The 27,280-nt window shown below is 36.9% G+C and overlaps 1 protein-coding gene across 1 annotated transcript in view; it reads left to right on the top strand.

Moving 5' to 3' along the window:
* Window positions 1–27,280, top strand: part of TENM3 (teneurin transmembrane protein 3) — a 189,061-nt gene that overhangs the window by 50,330 nt on the left and 111,451 nt on the right. The window contains exon 3 of the mRNA XM_063310483.1: window positions 9,152–9,390. Coding sequence (XP_063166553.1) covers window positions 9,219–9,390 — 172 coding nt within the window. The 5' untranslated portion in view covers window positions 9,152–9,218. The remainder of the gene's footprint in view (window positions 1–9,151; window positions 9,391–27,280) is intronic.

Raw genomic sequence — 27,280 nt, 5'->3', positions numbered from 1 at the left:
AAACAGGACTTGAATTCCAGCTATTAAAGTATCTCAATATGTGGTTATTTTATGAGATGCTTAGAAGGCATTGCCGCTCCATACAAAAGCTAGCTGTCACAGAAAGGAAGGGAAGGAAGACTTGTAGGACAGAAAGAAGGCCTTATATTTGTCACATAGACGATTACTTCAAATACGCTCTATTTAGCTATTTCTTTTTCAAAAATTTTGCTAAATTAGATCATTGCTAATTTTGTTCAGGTTTTTAGGTGTCGTCCATTGAAAAGAACCACTGAAGCTCAGTATTCATTACTATTCCATTCTGTGCTGATTTTGTTCAAATTTTTATGTTAATAGGCAAATATGGCATCGGGCTTGGGGAGAAAAGCCTTTCAGTACATTGCCTATCATAGTATTTTTTTTTCTGTGTAAATTCTTTCATTTTAAGATATATTACAATATTTTCTCATCTAAGAATATCCCTATTCAAAGTAGCTTACAAAAATATTAAAAGTTAATACATCATCAAGTTAAAACTAGTAACAAGATTAAATCAACACACACACACACACATACAACTAACCATATAATAATAGTATAAAATAGCATAATCAAATCTTGTATTTTCATTTGTCATTTGAGCGTAGATAAGGAGAAATAAGCTTTGTAATTTCCATATGGCCATTACTGTTTCACATACATTAAACTCATTATGCTTCTTAAGGTAGTGGCACACCCAAGAGGAACTTAAAGGATAGCAGATTCATGACAAAAGAAATGTTCTTTAACACTGCAAAGTCTCAAAATCATTCAAGACTTTAAAGTTTTCAAATACATTCAGAAACAGTCTGGTAGTGAAGACAGCTCAGCAATGTAGAAACTGAGCTACTGTTTATCTTGTACTGTTAAAAATACCCAATCTGAAGTATTATCCTATGTGTTCATAATCCTATGAATATAGAGTAGAATTTTTGAGATTGAAAGGGGATTTAAAAAATAACCAAAACCCACAATATTCGGATTACAGACCAGAACTAAGATGCATCTAACACTGTGATATCGTTAAAATCTTACAAATATACAGTACTTCACACTCATGGTTAATGTGTTCTTCCCTTTAAATCAATTATTCCACAATGCCAATCCACTTTCATAATCACTACTTAATAGAAATGAGCAAATGTATATTTATAAATTTGTTATGGAAAGCCCAAGTTACAGGTCCCTGGCAGATGGAGTACTTTATTTGAAATTATTGTTAACTTGTATTAATATAATAATAGAAATGTGAAATATATAAGCTTTTTGTTTTAAATTTATACTAGCAGGGGTTGCCTCCTGGTGTGAAAGTTGTCCAAAGATAATAACCCATCAGTTCAAAAACATAATAGAGTTCAACAAGCTATCAGCCTGAAGAGGTCATTTATCAGCCTTGCTAATATACAGCATAACAGCTACAATCATTATCTCTTTGTTCTTCTTCATTCTTGGTTACATTTTTAGGAGCTTTTTTTTTTTTTTTTTTTTTTTGTGGGCAAGTATAGTATGTGTACTTTTTGTCTTATCTGCAAAAGCAAAAAAAGCAGGGGGGGATTTCTGCAGTAGAAATGGCAGCTAATTTCTGTTAAGTTGATTTGGTATAGTATTTCTGTAACGAAGTGGAAGAACGAAAAGTGCAGCCCCTGGCCTGCCTGCCCATGATCTGGTCAAAAGTTGGGCATGGCCCCCATACAGCCTTTTTTTTCTCCCAGCTGCCATTGCGTTTTGCACCCACTGTTCATTTTCTTCAACTTCTTTTTTCTGTTTTTTCTCTCTGCTTTTTCAAGCCTGTTTTATCTATCTCCTCCTCTCTCTCTTTCTGGACAGTATCAGAACACTTCCCCTATGATTGGAACATTCAGTCTTAAAGCTTCTAGGGTGTTTTGAATTTGAAACATTTTGTAAATATTTCATGTCATTATTTTAAGTATTTATCAAATACCTCTATTAATAAGAATAGGGAGACTTGGCTAAATAACTGCCTCTTTCCTGGAAGAAAGATAATTGTCCTGTGTTTTTTGTTTATTTAGATAACTTGATAGTCATAAAAGTTATAGGGTGGCAGAAAATCTCCATTAGTCTTAGATTTATAGTAATATTGCTTACAAGAATCCCAACCTCTGTATATTTTTTAAAGCACAATCTGCATATTATTATTATTATACAAAGCTTATTTCCTGGCAGAATCTTTACTAAATGAAATCCAGGGTAGAGAAATATTCAGTACCGCCATGCATTGCAAAGTAGACATCCAAATTAATCTCGGCAATTTCAATTCTCTTTTATGCAGAGGAGAAACTGTTGTCTTCCTTTCTGCTTTAACTATTGTAAAGGAGTAGGATTTTAGATATGTCATAATGTATCCCCTTTGCTGCTTCTGGGAATTTAAAGAATTAGTACAGCTCTCAAGATTGGGTCTAAATATTCAGATACTGCATTTTACTACTTTTTGATGCTTTGCAACATTCAGCAGTAATGGGATTTTGTACATTAGCATTCATTTTCTTACTTGAGTTCAGGTAATATGAAGTGTTTGTATGCATTCTATGTATAATTACATGCATTGAAACTGCAACAGTTAAATCTACATAGAAAGCAATATTAGACACATCAATACAAAATAAGCCACAGATACTGTCTTTTCATTGTTCTTTCTAATTCGAAATGTTCAGTGGCAATTTTCTTTTTTAAACGTATAATCAAACTGCTAGAATACTTTTCTGCTGCAAATTTCGTCTACTGAATGGTTCTTGTATATACTTGATTATCTAATTTACCATTCGTAAATGTAGGTTCATTGGGATAAAAAGGCATTAAAAAGTAAGGAAAGGAAGCTGCTTAAGGCTATACTCTGAGGATTTTATTGAAACTCTAGGGTTTTTTTTCCAATTTTATATACAATACATATTCCTTTGTGAAATAAAACATACATTACTCCCCAGACTACACAGGTACAAGTTCATTTTTTGGTATGAGGGGTACATGTGGTTCATGAGTGGTGTGCTGGAAAAAAAAGGAGGGAATAAAAATGGGTAATTAAAATTCCTTTTTAAAAATGCAATAACATTAAGTCTACCAACACTACGTTTACCCTTTCAAAACACGAAACTTTGAAAAAGCTGCTAGAAACCGCTTGCTGACTTTCAGTGCCACATTGCAAATGGAAACTAAGGGGATATAGGGACCACACAAAATCATGATTTCGGCTGTAAGTGAGCCCATAGTTAGTGGCCCTTTTTCTACAGGCTTTTGTTGTTTATTCATTTAGTCGCTTCCGACTCTTCGTGACTTCATGGACCAGCCCACGCCAGAGCTTCCTGTCGGTTGTCAACACCCCCAGCTCCCCCAGGGACGAGTCCGTCACCTCTAGAATATCATCCATCCACCTTGCCCTTGGTCGGCCCCTCTTCCTTTTGCCTTCCACTCTCCCTAGCATCAGCATCTTCTCCAGGGTGTCCTGTCTTCTCATTATGTGGCCAAAGTATTTCAGTTTGGCCTTTAATATCATTCCCTCAAGTGAGCAGTCTGGCTTTATTTCCTGGAGGATGGACTGGTTTGATCTTCTGGCAGTCCAAGGCAGTCTCAGAATTTTCCTCCAACACCACAGTTCAAAAGCATCGATCTTCCTTCGCTCAGCCTTCCTTACGGTCCAGCTCTCGCAGCCATATGTTACTACGGGGAACACCATTGCTTTAACTATGCGGGCCTTTGTTGTCAGTGTGACGTCTCTGCTTTTAACTGTTTTATCGAGATTTGTCATTGCTCTTCTCCCACGGATTAAGCGTCTTCTGATTTCCTGACTGCAGTCAGCATCCGCAGTAATCTTCGCACCTAGAAATACAAAGTCTTTCACTGCTTCTACATTTTCTCCCTCTATTTGCCGGTTATCAATCAAGCTGGTTGCCATAATCTTGGTTTTTTTGAGGCTTAGCTGCAAGCCAGCTTTTGCACTTTCTTCTTTCACCTTCATCATAAGGCTCCTCAGTTCCTCTTCACTTTCAGCCATCAAAGTAGTATCATCTGCATCTCTGAGATTGTTAATGTTTCTTCCAGCGATTTTAACTCCAGCCTTGGATTCCTCAAGCCCAGCATGTCGCATGATGTGTTCTGTGTACAAGTTGAATAGGTGGGGTGAGAGTATACAGCCCTGCCGTACTCCTTTCCCAATCTTAAACCAGTCCGTTGTTCCGTGGTCTGTTCTTACTGTTGCTACTTGGTTGTTATACAGATGCTTCAGGAGGCATACAAGATGACTTGGTATCCCCATAGCGCTAAGAACTTGCCACAATTTGTTATGGTCCACACAGTCAAAGGCTTTAGAATAGTCAAAAAAACAGAAATAGATGTTTTTCTGAAACTCCCTGGCTTTTTCCATTATCCAGCGGATATTGGCAATTTGGTCCCTAGTTCCTTTGCCTTTTCTAAACCCAGCTTGTGCATCTGGCAATTCTCGCTCCATAAATTGCTGAAGTCTACCTTGCAGGATCTTGAGCATTACCTTACTGGCATGTGAGATGAGTGCCACTGTTCGATAGTTTGAACATTCTTTAGTGTTCCCCTTTTTTGGTATGGGGATATAAGTTGATTTTTTCCAGTCTGATGGCCATTCTTGTGTTTTCCAAATTTGCTGGCATATAGCATGCATTACCTTGACAGCATCATCTTGCAAGATTTTGAACAGTTCAGCTGGGATGCCGTCGTCTCCTGCTGCCTTGTTATTAGCAATGCTTCTTAAGGCCCATTCAACCTCACACTTCAGGATGTCTGGCTCTAGCTCACTGACCACACCGTCAAAGCTATCCCCGATATTGTTATCCTTCCTATACAGGTCTTCTGTATATTCTTGCCACCTTTTCTTGATCTCTTCTTCTTCTGTTAGGTCCTTGCCATCTTTGTTTTTGATCATACCCATTTTGGCCTGGAATTTACCTCCGATGTTTCTAATTTTCTGGAAGAGGTCTCTTGTCCTTCCTATTCTATTGTCTTCTTCCACTTCCGCACATTGCTTGTTTAAAAATAATTCCTTATCTCTTCTGGCTAACCTCTGGAATTTTGCATTTAATTGGGCATATCTCCCCCTATCACTGTTGCCTTTTGCTTTCCTTCTTTCTTGGGCTACTTCTAGTGTCTCAGCAGACAGCCATTTTGCCTTCTTGGTTTTCTCTTCGGGATGTATTTTGTTGCCGCCTCCTGAACAATGCTGCCAACTTCTGTCCATAGTTCTTCCAGGGCCCTATCTACTAAGTCCAGTCCCTTAAATCTATTCTTCACCTCCACTGCATATTTCTTAAGAATATTAGTGAGCTCATATGTAGCTGATCTGTGGGTCTTCCCTAATCTCTTTAGTCTGATCCTAAATTGTGCAAGAAGAAGTTCGTGATCTGAACTACAGTCAGCTCCAGGTCTTGTTTTTACCGACTGTATAGATGTCCGCCACCTTTGGCTGCAAAGGATGTAGTCAATCTGATTTCGGTGTTGTCCATCTGGTGAAGTCCATGTATAAAGCTGTCTCTTAGGTTGCTGGAAGAGAGTGTTTGTTATGCAGAGTGAGTTGTCTTCGCAAAATTCTATCAGCCTATGTCCTGCTTCGTTTTGTTCTCCCAGGCCATGCTTACCTGTAATTCCAGGTGTCATTTGACTGCCCACCTTAGCATTCCAGTCTCCCGTGATGAAAATAACATCTCTTTTAGGCGTGTGGTCCAGTAGGTGCTGCAGATCCTCATAGAACTGCTCTACTTCAGCTTCTTCAGCATTTGTGGTTGGGACGTATATTTGGGTCACTGTGATGTTAGATGGCTTGCCCTGAATTCAAATTGAGATCATTCTATTGTTTTTTGGATTGTATCCAAGCACTGCTTTAGTCACTTTACTATTAATGATGAAGGCTACTCCATTTCTTCTGTGGTCCTCTTGTCCACAGTAGTAGATCTGTTGGTCATTTGATATGAAGTGGCCCATTCCAGTCCATTTCAGTTCACTGACGCCCAAAATGTCTATCTTTAATCTTGACATCTTACCAGTCACCACATCCAACTTGCCCTGGCTCATAGATCTTACATTCCAGGTTCCAATGGTGTGTTGATCCTTAGAACATCGGATTCTCCGTTCACCACCAGCACCATCGGCCGCTAGCTGTCCTTTCGGCTTTGTGCTAGCTGCGTCATCACGTCTGGGGCTAGTTGAACTCATCCTCTGTTCCTCCCCAGTAGCATTTTGACCATCTTCCGACCTGGGGGTCTCATCTTCCGATGGTATACCGACATATCTCTGGTTGCACTGATCCATTTAGTTTTCACAGCAAGAATACTGGGGTGGGTTGCCATTACCTTCCCCAGGGATCGCATTTAGTCTGACCTCTCTGTCATGACCTTCCCGTCTTGGGTGGCCCTTCACGGTTTAGCTCATGGCATCACTGAGGTGCTCAAGCTCCAGCACCACGACAAGGTAACGATCCTTTGCTGAAGTTCTACAGGCTACAGCAGTAATTTATTCAGTTGTTTTTCTGATGTTTCCTTCTTTTAGTCACTTTAAGTTTTTAAATAATTATTTTTAAAATACAGGACATTGAGAAACCATTAAAACATAGTTCAGCAACAAACTTAGTCTATTTCAGCAGATAGAATTGATTTGATTATATAGTTGCAATTCCAGAGTCTCAGCTGAAAAAGTGTGCTTTGCAGTTCCTGACCATTAGTGGTATCCAGTGTTGAAATTTAGGAAAAACTAATGCATAGAACACATACTTCATCCAGTAAGAGCTCCAAATTACCTCTAAAATAACACATTTGATCTACCTCATGTGGAAATTTCTGGTTATGTGAAGATGTACAGAGTTAAATTACTAAAGGCTAGTCTAAGACCATAACAAAGCTTATGCTATGCTGTGAAGTGCGGTGCAGTGCAGTGCAGTGGAATACCCAGAAGCTCAAATGCTCATGATGATGAGTTTATCGTAATGGCCAGTTGTTGTTTGTCCAGAAAGGAATAAACTGTCATCTAGCAAAGGAAGTTGATGGTATTTTTTACAGAAGTGAAAGAGTGAATATTGAAGTGAAAGAGGCCTCTAACGCATTCTCCTTACTTTTACTTGGGGAGTGGGAAAATACCTGCTTGTCCAATAAAGAGCTCTGTGTGCTGTTTTTCTGCCAAACAGAATAACCACTTAGTACATTCCATTTGTGAGCTTCTGTATCTGCCATGCAAGCGCACACTGATGAAAAAGGGAAGATCCCTTTTTGTCATTGCCGAGGTTGTACAGCAGAGGTGCATGGCCTGAGGCGCAAGAGCCATGTACATCCCTCAGGTATCTTGGGTGTAGTCTCCAACTCCAAACTTGCTACCAAATAGTAATTTTAGGGTGATTTTTACTGTACTATAAGGACTAAATTGTGAATACTGAATTAGAAAATAATCATTTTAACTACAGATAAATTTAATTAAATATACATGTAAAGAAGTCCAATCAAATTTAGGTTTTGTTTAGTTGAGCCCACTACTCTTTAGAGACCATCATTCAAAATCAAATGTAGCCCTTGGTCCCCGAACAGTTACATATTCCTGCTCCAGAACATCTTTTCATTTTTGTCTATAATGGATAGTGCAAAGTTACAAATTGAGCATACGTTTTGTAACGTTACTGGAGCAAGTAATTTGGGGAAGATATTACTGTGATGATATAGCAAGTAATAATGCTCCATCCCTCTTAGTACTAGAGTACAAAGAACAGATTGACCTGGCCATCTTGCTGGATTCTGCCAGTTGTCCAACAATTGGTTATCTCTACTCTGAGCTAAGAACATCAACAATATATTTAAGACTTTATTTTTATCATACTCTTAACAAGAATAAATTATTTCTCATTTTTTTCCCAACAAAAAATGCCTGCAAAACTATAGGTAGGTATAGTGTGATATAATATATCAATATATCATATAGATTAGATTAGACATCACATCAGTATATGAGTATTACTTCTAATAGATTTGGGGAGTAAAGATTTCAGCAGCTTTTTAAAAATGCATGTAAGATATTTCTATTATTGGTCACTTTTTTGCACAAACCTATGGTATAAGACGTACAGTTTCTTACTAGGTGGCAGGACCTACCTGACCTTGATTGATCTCAAAAAGCTAAGCAGAGTTGGCCCTAATTAATGTTTGGACCACAAGGTAAACAGGAAGACCATTGGTGTAGGCTAGACTGAAAAACGATAGAACATCACAGAAGAAGGCAGTGCAGTAAGTAGTGAACATTTCCATTTTTAATTTTTTTTAAAAAAATAAAGTATATTAGATTTATATCTTGACCTCCTCCTGTTTTCCCCACAGTGCCAACCCTGTGAGGTGGATTGGTAAAAAAAAAAACTGTGTGAAGTTGTGAGAGTTAATTCTTACATGGTCAGAAGTATAAAAAGGAATAGTAGATCAGACCATTACCAAAATATGGAACAGATGGAGGCCAGATCACTTAAAGACCTTAATTTGGAGTAGGCCTGGGAAAGGTATAAAAACTGAACAGTGATTGAAACATAAATAGAATTTTCATTTGATACTTAGCAGCCATTGGCATTCTTTCATAATGACTTCATAGTTTTGCTGCAATAAATCTGCTTTTTGAGGTATCATGACCCACAATATATATTCTTGCAGTATTTTGTTTTGCCAGCTGAGAGGTTCCTGACAGAAGTCAATGGGAGACTAGCTTGGCCTATAGAACACTTACCTTTTTCTTATCATGTAAGAAATTTATTTTCTTATTCTTGAACTCATGGGGTTTTCATAATATGGGGAATATTTATCCAGTTGGTGGTGCGAACGATACTCTCTTTTGCTGGATATATAAGCTAATACAGGCTTTTTAGAAAATGTTTCCAATTAATTTAACAGTCCTCTTAGAAAATCATGTTGGAAGCATTAACAGCACCAATCAACAATTCCAATAACCTTTCCCACCCAATACTTGATACCTGCAATGAAAATATTTAATATCATGTTTAAAAGTACTCATATCTGAGTAAGTATTAGTAAATTCACAAGAAAATATAACAGATAACACACTAAGAAAAGAATATAATTAAGCATTTTACAAATTAATTTGTATATATTTTAAATATATGTATTTTTTTTTCCTGCAGGCATTTCCTATTCAAAACAGGAACAGGGACAACACCACTGTTCAGTACTGCAACACCGGGTTACACAATGGCATCTGGCTCAGTTTATTCCCCTCCTACACGACCACTACCTAGGAACACCTTATCAAGAAGTGCTTTTAAATTTAAGAAGTCTTCAAAGTACTGTAGCTGGAAATGTACAGCACTCTGTGCTGTTGGGGTCTCTGTGCTTCTGGCAATACTGCTATCTTATTTTATAGGTAAGTTTGTGTTTTTATGATCATTATGAACCTGTATTCCAGTACTGCTGGAGATGTAGATGTAGATATACAGAAGGGTCAGCACCACACTAAGTAATTTACAGATAACTTACCAGCAAGTGATGAGAATAATAAAGGCCATGTGAGTAATTTCATTAAAATGTCTTTATATGGAGTAGGAAATACCTGTATTTTAAAGTCTTTTCCTGCAAAAATGGCATCTGAAATGCCATTTTAAAAAATTGAACTATAATTTAGAAATGCTCCACCTTTCTGTTTTATGAGGGGTAGCTATTATTCAGCAGCCATTTTTATACTAAAAGTTTAGCATATTGGCTATACACAAAATAATTTGCTTCTAACAAAAATCCTGTAGGTCTTCACTTTTTTAAAATGTCACTTATACATAAATAATGAAAAGCATTACTTAATTCTTAAGTTTCTTTTTCCCATGCTTTGAAGAATAGTATCATATTACTGAATAAGTAATTGATGATTGTGTGTGTTGTAAAATCGGCTATATACTGTAACATTAATTGTAAAATGCAGTGATCCAACTACCCACAGACTGCAATTATTACACAAATAACAGTGAACTGTCAGGTTTTACTGGCCTCACTGAAATGTCTCTGAACCAAATAAAACATTCTATTAAGCCCTAAACATTCTGAAATGTTGAAAGTCTGTGCTGAGATATACTTCTTAAATTTAAGCTCAATCCATAGCACTAACTGAATAAAATCTTTGAACTAGACCCTTCTTGAAGCTGCAGCAACTGAAAACAATGCTAAAATAATGAAATAAAATAAAAATAGCTGTTCAGCAATAGAAGAAATTTCCTTTCCATCTGGTCAAATATGATTGCCTTGAGATTATTGCCAGTCTCCCTATTACCTAAGAGAACCAAAAGAGTTGTATGGGACTGACTCTGATATATGCATTATGACTTGATGCAATAAATGGCTATACTGCTGGTAGGATGTTTGTTAGACTCAAAGCCTTCCATTATCATCTATAAGAAAAGGTGTTGTTACTGGAATTGGTTTATATTTATCTTTTAGTTAAATATATAATCCAATCTTATTCCATATTCTTGACCTTGCAGAGCCTTGGGACAATGTAATTATATCTATAGAACATGTCAGGCTGTATTCCAAAGCATAGTTGGACACATTTAAGTGCCATTAATGTCAGGCATTGAAATTCTAAATATGCAGATAAAAAGTCCTTAATTATACTTAGAAAGTGATGTCTGTTTGGTTAAAAGTGATCTAAATTTGAATTACATTATTTTAAATAAATAATTATTGTTTTAAATAAATAATATAACATAATTAAATTAAGGTATGTATTGTTAATTAAAAGTTTTCCATTAACTTACAGGCATTTAAATATGCTCAATTATTGTACTATACTTACTGTAATGCTACTTTGTCTCCACCTCGGTTTCAGAACGAACAAGGCTGACTCTAAGTTTGTCTTACATACTATATTATGCTAACTTCTCTAAGCAGTGTTCAAAAGGGGTGAGGGTAAGGGTTCCTTATTCTCTGTAGTTCCTAATGCCTTTTGTTCTATGCTTAGCATTGTCTCTTTTGCTGTAAGCATACATTAAATCTGTACTTCTCATTCAGCAAAGATAATTTCCTTTTCTTTGAAAGACAAATAGTTACAAGCTGTATCCTTCAAAAGGAAAAGAACTTCTTCAATCTTTGGACTTGCCTTCTAACTGTTGATAGAATGTAGGGCTCCTAACATAGAATGGGAATATTCAGAATTCTTTTTCTTTGAAAAAAAAAAAATATTCCCTTCTCCATGATTTCTGGAGCAAGGATAATAAGTTAGGAGGGAAGATAGGCGTTTGCATGGGATATTGATGTCCATGGGCACTCTCTATGAATTCCCCATTGACAGCTTTATGGTCTAGGGAAGTCGGAGTTTTTATGGCTAGAGCATCATGCTTTTCTTTTTTAGTTCAGTGGTTGAGGCCTACAGGAGGCATATCAGTGACAAACGATTTCATTTGAGGAAACATGACCTTCATGTTTCCCCACCACCCATATTTTGGAGTTTGGAGAGGTTTAATGCACCTGCTTCTTTTTGTTACTTTTGAAAAATAAGAGGGAACCATTCTACCAATTTGTGCTATTTTGCTGCTATTTTGGGGAGCCTCTAGAACAACAGAAAATGGATTTGGGGGGAGGATGCAGTTCATTGTCTGTGGGATTTCTCCTATGCTCTGAAATTTCATACCATGGGGAAGCTATTTTTGCCTGAATAAACAGACTGGAATATGAAATGGTCAAATTCTTCAAGCTTTTTTTATCATTCCTAGTGGGAAATCAGGGAGTAACAAGCTTTTCTGGCATTTTCCAGGGCACCTGTCTTCCCAAGTAGCTACAGAATATTGTCACATTTCAAACTTTGGAAGGAAAGACTCCACTATAACTAGATTCAGGCTATGCAGTGATTTAAATTTTGTTGGAGCTTGAGAAGCTGTATATAAAAAGTCTGTGTACTTATAATTCCTGTAAACGTCTCTCCATGCCAACCTCAAGAGATTGCTTGTTCTCTTCAAAATATGAAATTTTTATGACTTACTTGACCTTAAATCTGATCCAGTTTCTTTTGGTGGGCTATTAGTTCATTTCTTCATGTTATGAGGATTTCCTCTAAACTTTTAATTCACTCTTTGTATAATTCCACATTAATTCTTTGCTCTTTTACTTTTTTTCTGGATATGAAGATACTACTTTCTAAGACATCCACTTTCAAAGCATAGTCTGAAAATGTCTGTTGCTAGATTGCAGTGTGTTTAAAATATATAACATCTCTACAGTTCAGAAGGTAGATTTGGAGTAAAAATTGGTGCCTGTGCTTCTCTTGTTACGGAGTTTTAGCCAAAGCCCCAGCTCCTTCAGGAAAAATGCTTATTTTCTCATTTGATACCATGCTCCCCAGCAATGCAGCTGCGTCTTCAGAAGTTGGAACTGTAGTAGGTTGTTCAACTGAAGCAGGTACTCCACAGCAGAAGGAGTCAGTTGTTTCTTCTGCTTAGAAGGATAGTTCAGTTAGCATTCCTGCTTACCAATTGTTTCTGATAGGCAGTCAAAAATACTTTTTTCAGTAACTGATGGAAGGAATAACAACCTGCAACTTACTGCATCTCCATCTTGATAGAAGTCCAAACTGTTACTAAGTTCTGTGCATGCTTCTACTCAGTTAGCTGGCCTTTCACAGATCCAACAAAGCAGGCAAGCAGCAGCAGGCTGAACCACCTCTGGAAGATGTGATGCAAGTCTTGGCAGAGACTTTTTTTAGTTGAAGTAGAAGCAGTCTACAATTGATCAGTATGTCAGAGAATCCAACCGTTTGAGTAATGTCAGATTCCTTCCTTTGCCAGTATTCTGTAATTGAATTAAACACTCGAGGATTTTTAAGCTACTACCTATCCATCTATCTATATGGACATATAGATATATCTATCCATCTAGTTAGTGAATATGTTCCATTGGAATCATAGTATCAGTAACATTTTTTTTTTCAATTTTCATCAATGTATCAAAGAATAGAGGCCCTCAGATCAGCTCATCAGGGAGATTTATCAGCTTTGATTTGGCATTGACTTTGTCCATGTTCCTTTTTGTCCATGCCACATTTTTTTAACTTTATTTACCAGTTGAAACTATTTCAGTACAAGGATGTCTGCTTATCTTAGCCAAAGGTCATGGCAGCCTTTGTTCTTCATCTGAAAGTAGAATGTTCACTTTATGATTGTTTTGTGACCAAAAACATGTAATTGCTTCTTTCAAATATATCACAGTTGTACTGGTATCAGGTTAATTTTTCTCCCAAGAAGCAAGTACACAAAGCTTTCCTTGGAGGTTTGCAATATGATATCTATAAAATGCCCATCCTGATTAATCTGATCTGCCACCAAGATTGATTAATTTACCAGTCTGCTTTGTTCCGTGGGCATGGCACTCCTTTGGAAAGCCACTCTTATTTTTTCAGACCCAGATAACAGCTCAATCCTGCATGGCTTTGCTTCAGAATATTATGACTTCTCTCCTCTGATGACTGGACCCATACCATCTGCATCTGTTCAATCTGTTGTTTTCAGCAGGGATGAGGCCAGGAGGGGTGGGATGCTAATTTTCTGGACTTGGGTTAAGAGAAGAATCTTGGGAAATCACATTGAATCAAGATATGGTTATGAGACAAAAAATAATGCCAAGACGGATTTACTTTCAGGCTTTGCAGTATCTTCTGGGGCAGCAGTCTCTTCTGTACTTTCAACCAGTACCAAAATGTACTTGTCAGGAAGCCACTTGGGCAAGCCCATTAACTTTCATATGTCACTGTAAACTTGACAAGTTCTCCTCAGAGAAGGCTTCCTTTGAAATAGAATTATACAAGAAATTGTAGAGATATTTCTTCAGTATCAATCCTGTGGAACACTGCTTGTTAATATCATTTGCATGCCTACCAGTTAATATCACCAGCATGCCTACCAATTTCCAGAATCAAAAGATGGATAATGAGCTATTCTGCCCAGTAAGGAATGTAGTAGAAAATGCTACCTGTTTCTTCATAGACAGGTGTTTGCTATACATCATAGTTTTTCCTCTGATCATTTTGTTCTTTGTTCTTTTTCTAAGGTGCATTTATATGATAGTTATAGGCATATCCCAACACTGAAAAGATTTTTTCAATTTCATTGGACAAATCAGACTCCTTCATTTGGGTAGGAAAAATCAAAGCAATGAGTATAGGATGAAAGGGATCACACTGAGTAACAATATATGCAAAAAAGATTTGGTTGCCTTAGTGGGTCACAAGGCTAACATGAGTCAATGATCATGCAGCTGCAAAAAAAAAAAAGCAGTCCTAGGCTGCCTCGACAGAATCATAGTATCAAGATAGAGAAGCCATTGTTCTTATCTATTCTGTGTTGGTCAGATCACACCTAGAATATTGCATCCTGTCCTGGGCACCACATTTGAAGAAAAATATTGACAAACTGAAGCATGCCCAGAGGAAAACACCAAGGTGATAAAGATCTGGAAGGAAAAAAAAAAATATGAGGAATGGTTGGAGATATGATTAGCTTAAGCTGTGATTGTTGAATGACAGCTCAGCCTGTAATGAAGCTATATTCGTCCACAATGATAGTAGATGAGGCAGCCAACCTGGTTTGTATCACCAAACCTGGATGGACCAGGAGGGGGAGGTCCCTTCTCAGGGATATACCTACCTGGGGTTTGGATCGGGCACCAGGGAAATGGAAGTGGGGAGCAGTTGTCATCTGCAAGACATTACTGGCTTTCAGAGGCTCTGCCCTGCAGATAACTGGTGTGAGAGTCTCTAAAGTTGTGTTTTAGGGAAGAGATCGAATTGTTGCTGTTGTACCACCCTCACTGCTGCACAACATATTCCCTGCCTGAGCTGCTGGATTCCACTGCTGGGATGGTGGTTAAGATACCAAGGCATATGGTTCTCAGGGACTTCAATCTACCACCCAGAGCTGTTGAATTGAGGTGGCTCAGGAGTTCATGGCCACTTTGGCAACCTGTCCCAAGTCATCAGGGGTTTGATGCATACTGGAGGTTACACATTAGACCTGGTTTTTGTCTCAGGGCAGTTGAGATGGTCTTGGAGGACATAGTTATTAGTCCATTGCCATGGTCATTTCACTTTCTGTTTACTTTTCAATTGGCTTGTGCCACCCCAACCCACAGGTGACTGTTAGATCGGCCCACCTCAGGTGTCTGATAGACCTGGTTGGGTTTCAGAGGGACCTTGGAGTTTTCCCTGAAGGCTTGGTGGGCTCTTTGGCTGAGACTCTGAGGCCTTAGACTGAATTGCCTCTTTGCGGCCCCTTTCCCTGTACAGATCCCAGGTCATGCTTTGGGTTTCTAGGGAGCTGTGGGAAATGAAGCACAAGAAGAGACTCCTGGAACACCCTTAAAGGAGGATGAGGAATAATCCAATTGAGCACAAATAAGAACTTACATTAGGCAGTAACATTCTTATTTTTCTGCCCTTATTGCGTCTGCCAGTAACTGTCAATTTTGGGTGACAAAGTTCCTGCTGGGGAGGGGTGGGCTGCAGGACCATCTGCAAGGCCACTGTAAGGAATATTCTCAATATTTGGAAGATAAAGTCCCTTGGATTCACTCAGAGTTAGACTCTTACTGGATGCTTCCAGTTGAGGTGTACAGTGTACAGTTATCTGGAGCAGGTTTGGTCCCATGACTCTTAGGGAAGTAGACAGAGTTGTCCAGTCTGTTAGCTTGGCCACTTGTTTGTTAGATCCAGATCCTTTCTGGATGGTTAAAGCCACCCAGGAGGTGACCTGTGGTTGGGTTCATGCAGTGGTGTTGGGTTCTTTGAGGGGATGGCCCCTCAACCCTGAAGGAGGCTGTGGTGTGCTCTCTCCTCAAGAAGACATTGCTAAACGCAACATTTCTGCACAAGTATTACTCAGTCTACAACTGAATGGAGTGGAGAGAGTGGTTGGGCTTCAGCTCCAGAGGACCCAGGAGGAAGTGAGGAAGCCCAGAATAAGTAGTTGAGAATTAATAATAGAGCAGCCACAATGGGGATCAGCAACTCAGTCATTAAGCAAAGTGGTCACTAAGTGAAAATCATGTGATCACGACTGTGGTTACAATTTTACTTCAGTTTTGCTCTGCTTCTTGCTACTTCCTTCAGCTGAACTGTGGTTCTTTCTCTTTCTCTTTGAGGACATCTTGGTATGGGATAAATGAGCAAGTGAAAATAAGAGCAGAGAAATGTGGCAAAGGTCGTAAATGTGAGGACTGGTCACTAAGTTGGTTTTTTTAGCACCATTGTAACTTTGGATGGCCACTAAACAAAGCAGTCACTAGGCAAGGACTACCTGTATTTCAGCTAATGGCATCCTAAATGTGAAATCTGGCACATAAAGCTACAGTTTCAATGTCTGGATTCCATAAAGCAATTTGCATAATATAGTGGACTATGCTTGCTCATATATATAGTTAATAATGTGAGTCATTTAATGTAAAATAACTTTATTTAGCTGTTTCAGAGTGGCATATATTAAACAAACAGTGGAATAGAAAATTTTGGACAGAAAAATCAGTTGTTACAGCTTAGATGACAAGTCACATTTGAAGACCCAGTTAATGACCATTTCTAATGTGGTACAAAAGCTTTGCTATAATTGAGTCATGTGTCGGTATATATTAATAAAGTAAAGGTTCAAAGTTAATTAGAATTCTACACTATGATAAAAACTGGGTAAATGTTAATTTACATTCACAAAACACTTATCCAGGTAATTAACAAATAGACACACTGCAATATAATTGATATAGCCATACCTTCTGGCATAAATATAGAGATGTCTCAAAAAACCCTTTAATATGCCAATCTGTGTATTTCTTTAAAAGACAAAATGAAGAAAAATCAGTAAAAATGTAGAGGTAACTATATCTGTTACTAAAGAGAATACTAAAGTAACAGATCAAGAAACATTATTTGTTAGAGAAAAGCATCATATTTGTGACCTTTCATCTGTGCAGCTATTTTGTCTACTTAGCTCAGTGATAGGATATGCAGTGAGAATAGTTTGTCATATCGCTTATCATGTGTCCCTCAATTCAACAACTGAAGCCCTCCATAGGTATAAATTAGAATATATCCTGTGTGAATTGATCTGTCTCCTTCAATTTCAGATCATGCCATATTGAATGTAAATGTCTACAAGGAGTTCTTATTTCATTTTAAAATAAAAGAAGTTACTGCTTGTGATTGTGAACTTTATTAAAAGAAGGTGTAAAGACTTTTACTTGCATGCAGGAAATCTGAAAATGAGAGCGTGGAAGAGAAACAGATAAAAGAAAGACTAGTACACATGCCCCGTGTGCCTCCTCACCCTGGTTTCTTAAGCGACTAAAAGATTCAGAGAGGAAGAAAAATAGAGAAGAAACAAAAATAAAAAAATCATTTGTTATTCTATCACCATATAACTTAGATTTGTAAATGCATGTAAATAAGACATCATAAACATATCCTCCTTAAATAAATTAACATATTTTACATTTTCCTTTGAACAAGTAAGAAAAAGAAATGAAGAAAGTAATTACATGCACTTTTAAGTATATTTAAATGCAACTGAATACTGATTTTCAGCCAACAAGTCTTTAAAAATAAATTTAATCTTGAATAATCCTTTTTAAGTTTAATTTAATTTAATAATTCTATTTAATGCTGCACTGTACTGGGTTTTTAATGCAGACAAGTCCTCCTCTTCTCCCAACCCTTGACATAATAACCCTATCATTTCATGGTATGGATTAATATAGTACATTAGAGGGGGAACTGGTTGATTTTTTTTGTATAAAATGAAAATAGAACATTAGACTTACTATGAAGGTTTTTTTAATACAGTGGATGCAGTGTATCAGTATCAGGTTTGCTCCTTTTACTTGCTCCAAAAGGTCCCAAAAGGCAAAATCAGAATTTTAACCAGCATTCCAAGCTGGGAGAAAAAAAAACACCTTGTAGTGATGAATTGATCAAAACCTCTAATAATGCATAGAACAAGAAAAGCCTACCAACACTTACACAAAACCAAAATCATCTGTTAGGACATATATATAAATTGTTATTAAAATATGACACAGAGATGGAACAAATTAAAAGTTGTATGATAAAGTGGATGCAAAACTCAGAGTACTCACAGTACAACAATGGGAAGAGAAATTGTAGCTTGGAGAAAATCAATAAAATTTACTCCAAGCTACAATTTAAGGGAAATTGGTATAAAATGTTTTATAGATAGTATATAACTGTCAACAATTACTAAGATAAAAAAAAAGCATATAATGATAGATGTTGGAAATGCCACAAAAAAGAAGAAACATTTTGTCATGTGTGGTGGTCATGTAAAAAAAACTCAAACATACTGGAAAGAAATACAGCAAAATATTTAGAACATTCTAAAAATTAAATTTGATTTGAAACCATAAATATTTATATTAGGTATAATTCCAGAAAATATAAATGAAAAATATCACAATTTACTAAGATAGATGCCGATAACAGCAAAGACAAATTTGGCACAACACTGGACAGACAAACTTCCTGAAAGACCAAAGTTGGAGAATGTGCAGCAATGGCCAAACCAACAGTATATATCCATAATAAAAGTCTAACCAGATTTAAGCAGGAATGGAACTCTTATATACTACACATCACACAGCAAAGCAAACTTAGATATTGTAATATAGTTTCTAGGAAAAGAGTTATGAGGCCAATAAAAAATAATGGATGAAATGATGTAAACAGAAATTTGCAGTAACCTTCAATGTTCAATATAATGAACAAATATTTAGGTTAGTGTTGAGAAACAAATGGAGGGGAAGGAAGACATCACTAAAAATCTTTCCATAAGATTTTTTACTCTGTAGCTATTATTCCTTACTTTATGCTTTATATCTTTAACTTTCTAAAAATCTGTCAAAAGCCTAAAGGAAAAAAGAAAAAGACTGGAAGAATAGCCTACCAATCTAAGCACTAGAACCACCTAAGTTTACTTCACGAAAAGAAGAAACACCTCCAAAGCTAACCAGAGAAAATGTCAAAATTCAGGTAATCCTTCCCTAGCAGCAAGGTTGAAATCAGGCCAGGGAGAAGCAAACATTTTTGTTCAATATAAAAAAGGAAGCTTCCTGGAAAGACCCATTTTCCTATAATGTCCTTCCTCATAATCAGTCAGGAGCTCAGAGGCAAACCTCATCAGAATCTGTGAAGTTTTGTTTTTTTTAAAAAGCAATTCGCAGAAGAGCCCACTTAACAAAAGAAAAGGGAATTATCACTGATGAGCAAGAAAGTGGCATTTTCCACCTTCACTGTCATCTTTCATTTCCACTGTCTTTTAGGGTGATGGGGAATCTGTTTATAGATTCTTTGTTCCTCAAGGGGAGAAGCTGCTAGCCTATAGGGATGTTCTGGAAAGTCCGTAGCAGTGCATCATCAGAGAGCTTCCAGTGACTCCAAATAATTTGCTGGGCTATCAACATTATCCAAAGCTTTCTGAAAAAACAGGGAAGTAGACCAGCTAAGAGTGGATGTTGGAAGAGCCCTGTGACCCTTTTAGGGCAATTGGAAGAAAAATCTAGAAATGAATAATCTCATGTACTCTATATAAACTGTAGAGTCCCTTCACTTTTGAAGGAAACATGCCCATTAACTGTAATTATTTTCTTGCTTAAAAAAGAATGCCTTTGCACTATACTCTTAGACTATTTCTGTTACATGTAGTTAAATTTTAATCTAAGTGTAAGACTTCTTTCTGATGAATTATTTATTAGTTCATGAGAAAGAGTGAAGTATGATTAACATGGTGCCATCAAAATCCTTAATCATAATTGATGGGCTGTGGTTGTGGGAATTTTTATTCCACAGGTGGAGGTTGAGAAAGTAAGTGCATCCTTGTAATTGTAATTATCAATCACTATTTTAATAAAATATCTTCCAAACTTGCATATTGTGGTAAAAGCTCTGGTAAATAAGAGCCAGTTCATCAAATATTTGAATAGGGGTATGCATGAAATTGAAACTGTTTTTTCTTTTGGACTTGGAACAAAGTTCTGTGTGGAATGTTGTATTTAAAAGTTCTGGATTGATTGCATTGTGATGAATAAAGCTTCAAACAGATTAACTGTTCCATGTTCTGCCAAAATAAATTGAAACATTCCAAATGTTTCAGCTACATGTACAGTAGACCTCACGGATTGCCTCATTCAGTGACCAAAGTACTGAAAAAATAACTTTACAACAAATGCCCAAATTTACAACCTTCACAGCGTCCCTCTGTCACATGATCACCATTGCAGTCAGTACACGTCCTGTGCCTGACCTGTTGTTTTTCTCCCCCCCTCCTTGCAGAGTGGAGAGATTGAAGAGGAAAGGATTACAAGAGAGTAAGCAGCTACATAATACACATCAAAAGGAATGTGGTGGCACTGGCAACCCTAAGCATGCTATCAAACAGCCCAGTGTATTCCCCATTGTGTACCTGCTTCCTTCCTGGTAAACCCTTCCTCTCCAATTTCTCCACTCTGCAAGGAGGAGAGTGAAAAAAGTGGCTCAGGCACAGGAGACACTGCCTATAGAAATTGGTTGGGTTTTTTTCCTTTCCCCCTCTCCTCCCCTAGCAGAGAAGAGAGGCTGCTTAAACAAGCAAAGGAGGGCAAAAGAAAAACAAGCAAGTTCTGTAGGCAACCTGTCCTGTGCCTGACCCATTTTTTTATCTTCCCCCACCTCAGAACTAAGAGCATGCTAAGCATCAGCAGGACACTAAAGCATGCACCCAAACAAACATGGTTGTCCCCACTCAAGTCTTGCTATACTGCCACCTCGTGGGGGACGGGGGGGGGATAGGTAGAGAATACCAGGAGAGTACTGTATATACTCCAAGCAAGGTCACCCAGGGCATGAAGGTTATCCCACCTACCCAGCTGAAGACATCTATACTGGGCAGCAGCTGCTGAAGACATTTAGTAACAATGGCAAAGGCATCATTTTATATTATGTGGGAGAAGGCAATGGTAAACCATTCCTGCATTTTGCCAAAGAAACCCACATCGATAAGATAAAGTGACAATATAGCGCTAGATGAGGACTTCTCAGGTCCGGTGATACGCTACAGAGGAAGACCTGAAAATCTTTCAGAGTACTAACGCTGGTTTTAATATGGCTGGATTAAAGCTTTTGGGACATCTAATTGCTGATGTTGCCATGCAGGAAAAGAAAATCTGAAGATGCAAAGACATAATTACAATGAAAACATAGAAGCATCAACATGGAAAAGCTAAGACAGTGAAAGAAATTCTGAGCCTTGTTGATTGGGAACCAGAGGAACTATAGAATGAACTCTAAGAAGTGGTTAAGGATAAATGTGAAAAGAGATTGCTGAAGATAAATAGAAGAAAGCAAACTGATGTCAGGACAAGCCATGGGAATTGCCAAGAAGAGAAGAGAAGCCAAAGCCAGAAAAAGACAACGATCTCAAGAAGGAACTTAACAAAGAATTTCAGAGAGCTGTCAGGAGAGAAAAGAAGCAATATTACAGCAACATCAGTAAAGATATTGAAGATGGGAGACATGGGACATGGGAAACAGACATGGGAAAACAAGGAAAACCTTCCAAAAAAACTCTGAACTTAGAAGGAGATTCCAACCTTGAATTGGTATGCTAAAGGATGCTAATGGACAGAGAGTAACTGATTTGAAGATGAAAGATGGAAGGAGTGTAGTTAAATTTTGTGCAGTAGAGAGGTCAACATCCAATATACTTTAAGAAGTTCTAGTATTAAAAAATGAAGTTGGAACAACACTTTGGTAATGACCAAATCAAAAAGCTACAGAAACTGATGAAATATCTACAGAAATATGGCAAGCAACAAAAGAAGAATCAGTGGAGATGTAACCAAACTATGCCAGCAAACCTGGAGAATGACACAGTGGCCATTAGATTGGAAGAGGTTAGTCTACATACCAATATCAAAGAAAGGAGACTTAACAGAGTACAATATCTTTAATTTAATATGCTAGCAAAATTATGCTTAGTATCTTCCAAAGCGATTAGAGTTCTACATAGAAAAGGGAAATGGCAATTTTTAGGCTGATCTTAGAAAAGTCGGAGAAGAGGAAATACTATTGCTGATGCATGCTAGATAACTGAGAAAGCCAAGAATGCCAAAAAGAGGTCAATATATGCTTTATTGATTATAGAAAAGCTTTTGATTGTGTCAACCATGTAAAGCTGTGGAATGTTTTTACGAAAGGGGGAATCCTGGAATATGTCATTGTCCTCATGAAAAACCATACCCAGGCAAGAAAGCTGTAGTCCAGATGAAACTTGACAAAACAGACTGGGTCCAGGTCATCAAAGGATGGAGACAATGCTGAATTTTCTTTCCTTATTTATTCTGTATATGTTGAATATATATTGAGGGAGGCTGGACTGGAAGAAGAAAAGAGTGGTTTTACAGTGGAGGAAGAAACATCAGTAACCTGCTGATGATACTACTCTGATAGCTGAAAATGCAAATGATCTGCAAACCCTAGTAATGAAAGTCAAGGGGACTACAATTAGACTACAGTTGACTATAAAGAAGACCAAATTAATTATCACAAGTACCAGCCTTAAGATTGACAGTGAAGATATTGAAGTGTTAGATAGCTTCTGCCTTTTAGGATCAACCATCAACAATAAAGGAATATAAAGTTCATATAAATTAACTTTTCAGATATAGAAATTCTGAGGTCACCTATTTAGTCATAAAACTTTCTGTACTATCTATAATGGTGTGCAATGATATACTGTAGATTAGATTAATCATTATGTATATGGAAAACCATATGGATGTATGTGATATGACCAGGATATTTTGTTGATTGCTTGTAATGGCTGTTTCATTTGATTACTAAGACTGCAGTAAAGTTTTGTTATTATTGTGTCTTAACCAGCATTTGTTTGTTTGTTTGTTTGGTGACTTTGAGTCAGTGTTGTCTCCTGACAACTGCCTGGATGTGTCCCTGCAGTTTTCTTGGCAAGGTTTTTCAGAAGTGGATTGCCATTGTCTCTCTCCTAAGGCTGCGAGGGAGAGTGACTGGTCCAAGATCACCCAGCTGGCTTCCTGCCTAAGGTGGGACTAAAACTCATGGTCTCCTGGTTTCTAGCCTGGTGCCTTAACCACTACACCAAATTATCTCCCTGTTAACAGCATTTACAGTACCTTCTTGTAAAGTCTTGGACTTCCTTCAACTTCAACTGTGGACCAGCTTATCTTGTATTTGGTTTGACTCCTTTGAGTCCTGTGACATGGCCTCTTTAATCTATAGCAGTTTTGACCTTGAACTATATTCCCTCATAAACATGGCTGCCTGTACAATTTCTGACTCTTGATTTTGATTATTTTTTTTAATTCAGTACTTAGAATATCACAGTCTTGGTCAAGATAACCATATATGGCATGGCCATGCTGATGTCCTTGACTGGACAATACGTTTGAGGTGAAAAAATGCTGCTCAGAGCTTGCTTCTCACAGAAGTCCCAGCCCTTCAACCCATATTGAATGGCAGATCTCTTCCAACAGAAATGCAAAATGTGTGGTCTGAGGACCACACAAAGCCCACTGATATATTCATAGTAGTCTTCAGTGCTCCCCTGCACCTATATTCCCAGATCTTCTTTCCTCTGCACTATCTAGTGATGACATCTAACAATGGCCAAATAAACAGCAACTATTTTTTGCTCTATTTTTTTTAAAGAAAGATATATAGAAAAAAGATACAGCAATTTTGTATGTACTTTTGTACGTTTGTGGGAGTAATTAGCATACAGGTAGTCCTCATTTAGCGACCACAATTGGGACTGGCAACTTGGTCATTAAGTGAAGCGGTCACTAAGTGAAATCGCCACTGTACTTATAATCTTACTTTAGCTTTTCTGTGCTTTAGAGACCTGTGAATGTTGTAAATGCAGGATTGGTCGTAAAGTTAACTTTTTGCATCACTGTCCTAACTCTGAGCAGTCGCTAAACAAGGCAGTTGTTAAATGAGGACTACCTGTAATACAATTATTGTTCATGTTTAAACTGTTTGTTCTTTCCTGGGAATAATGGGTAGTGCTGATAATAATCCCCAAAATGTTTTGGTATTAAAATAGCTCAATTATATCCCATGAGCTTGATTAATTACTGTGGTCATCATTTAAGGCCTCTTCATGTTTTGCTTACTAAATTTCTGCACAGTGGTTTCCCCTGTATAGTATATATAAAAAATACTGGGTATAATTTTGACCCATTACTCCATGAAAAATGATATTATTATATAATCCCAGATTAAAAAATAATGCCTAATTTTTTATTTATTTTTTAGTAATCTGGGCTTTTCACAATATTCTTTTAATTCAGTTCTAAGGATGCCATTTTTAGAACTTCTGCAGAGTTCTAAAGAATATATCTGATTTGCCTCACTGTTTCTTGGTAGTTTACTCAGTTTAAGTATTTCATATTCAGTTTATTATTTATTAAACAGATGCTATTGTTGTTTCTGAAGTTCCATGATAGAGCTATGAGGAGGTTTAGAGGGATTAACTGTGGTAGTAATCAATTTTTACAGGAAAATTAGAAATTGATGCTAATTGTTTATACAGTCTCTGCAATAACAAGCTTGAATGTCTTGTTTGTAAACGAGTGGAAGTTTGTTTTAAGAAATATAATAGTTTCCTGTAATCCTAAAATGAGGTTAATAGAGCACAAACATTTGCTTCATATATATTTTATGCCTCAGGCAGTGCTTAATAAAAATGAGTTACAATTACCTGTTCATTAGAGAAGCAACTAATTGGAACTCTAATTCATATGACGATCTTAACCATTATAACATTTTTGGTCAACAGCAATAGGATTGCTAATATGCCTACTGGAGGATGGAACTGATGTAAAAATGCACGCACAGCTAGTAGATCAACAAATGAGAGATTTTATTTTGGACGCTGTGATACATATGCTAATAAAGTAGTGTGATTTAATATTATATTCAGGTGAAAATACTATTTACGAAACCAGTGTGTACAGAATAGTACAAGAAATATAATATAAATAAAGTCTTAACCTACTTAGTTTCTTCTCTCTCGAGTCTCTTTCCCTTACTTTCTGCTTAGGCTTTATTATGGCTTCTTCTTTCCCTCCTTATCTCAGTTTCTGATACTGGAATCTCTGAGTTTTCTCCTGGCTATCTCACTGCTAAACAAAGTCTTTAATTCACAAAGTTCTGCAGTCCAACATCTCAGTCCCCGTACACACAACACAGTCCATCCTCACAAGCTGCTCCAGGTCTTTCTTCCCAGTCATACTCCATGTCCCAGGGCTTGAATCTCTGGACACGGCAGGCTTGGTTATTCCTTACTTCCATTTCACATTAACCAGGTGACATCCTTTCCAGCCACATGTCCTGCAGCATCTGAAATATAACGTCCCCCTTTCTCTTCTTTTCATTTCTTTTTTTACATTCTATATATAAGGAATATAGTGCTACTTTAGAGGTGCATTCTAGCATTTTCCCCTTTTCTGTCTACTGTACATGCTCTTGGTCTTGTGCTGAGTTATCTGCCTTCCCTTAAAAAAAATCCATGACCTTGGCACAGACTCAACCACTTCCCTCCAACTGGGCACTTCACCCTGCCACATTTGGATCAAATGTGATGATGTTCTTGACAACGTCCACACTATTTGGAATTCATGAAGATATCAATAACTGGACTTTTGAGGTATGGAGGTTGGCTAAAAGAATGATCATACAACACAGAGGAAAAATCTATATCTTATTTTCAGCAGTCCATCGCCGATAAGTGTTTTCTGTCATCCTTGAATTAAGAGGTTGGGTTTTGACAGAAATACAAAGAATAAGACTTCGGAGTGATATAGCCAATTTTTTTGTAGTTGTTCCATTTATAATATAATTTGCCAGGCTGGCTTTTTCATTTTAATTGCAATTATGATTATTAAGTATTAAGTTAATTAATTTAGCACAATGAAATGTATATAAAAAGAGATAAAAAGGTAAGTGGCTGTTAAAGTATAAAGGCAAATGATAAGCTACCAAGCAATTCTAAAATAATAAATACACTGTGAGACTTTACAACTTTGAAAGATAGCATTTTCAAATGAACTTTTTTAAAAAAACAAAATTGCTTTCTGGATTTGGGCAGTGTAACAAATAGAACCCCCCTTCCTGATTCCATAATAGAAAAATCAATTATTAGAACAAAATTACATTTTCCTGCAAATTACCAAAAAACATTTTGACAGAGTGTGTGTCTGTGTCTGTATGCATCATTCTTAACTTCAAAAAAAATTGCAATTCTATCATACACTCCCATGGAACTTAAAATGATTCTGATCTTAGGTATTATGAAGCACAATTAAAATTTTAATGCTTCGTGAATCTATGTACTTTGTAAGAAACTGAGACACAGATTTAACTAGCTTAAAGTGCACTGTAAACCAATGATAACTGCACACATTTTGCATAGATTTCAACTTTTAAAACACCCAGAAAACAGTTACATAACACTTTATTCTTTTAAACATTCAAAATAGATTTTTTCCTCTCCTTGTCCTTTCACTTTCCTATAACCTTTCTTTACATTTTCAGCTCAGCCTGTTTCCTGGTGATTTAATAGAATAGTCAAAGAGGTTCCTTAGTGAATAAACAGGTTAGTGCACTTTTAGGAAATCAAATTTTTATTTAGAGGAAAAGTTTTTGCTACCACCCTTCTGTAGGAGATGTTTGATGATCACTATAAAATACTATGTATGGAAAGAATATAAATGTTTTACCGTAACAGAAGTATAACAGACAGCTCTCATGGAAGCACTTCACATACTTACATTGAATGTGTCTTTCATTATGGTAGGTAAAGGCTAATAATTTTACCTATGTATTATTGAGGAGAACTTTCAAAAATAATTGAGTTCTCCATAATTTATTTCCAAGTTCGTACATACTGACTTGCAGTTACAAGGCTGTGAGTACATTTGATTCTCACATGGAATATTGTGATAAATAATGAGTTACACCTACCAGTGTTTAGAAAATAATAATGGCACATTCAGTAAACTTGATATGAACTCATATATAAATGCATTTTTTTTCAGTCTATGGAAAAGTTTGCTGTAATCACATTTCATTTCAATGTGCATTTCAGTTACAATTTCATGTTTTCATTTCATGTTCCAGATAGAATAATAGTCCAAGGTGGTATAAAATCATTCAGTGCATTGTATTAGACTAGATTACATTATTAAGGAATATTGTATTTGTT

The sequence above is a fragment of the Candoia aspera genome, chromosome 8 (genome assembly GCF_035149785.1).
Source record: "Candoia aspera isolate rCanAsp1 chromosome 8, rCanAsp1.hap2, whole genome shotgun sequence".
In the NCBI taxonomy this organism is placed as follows: Eukaryota; Metazoa; Chordata; class Lepidosauria; order Squamata; family Boidae; genus Candoia; species Candoia aspera.
This window is presented reverse-complemented; position numbering and strand designations above follow the sequence as displayed.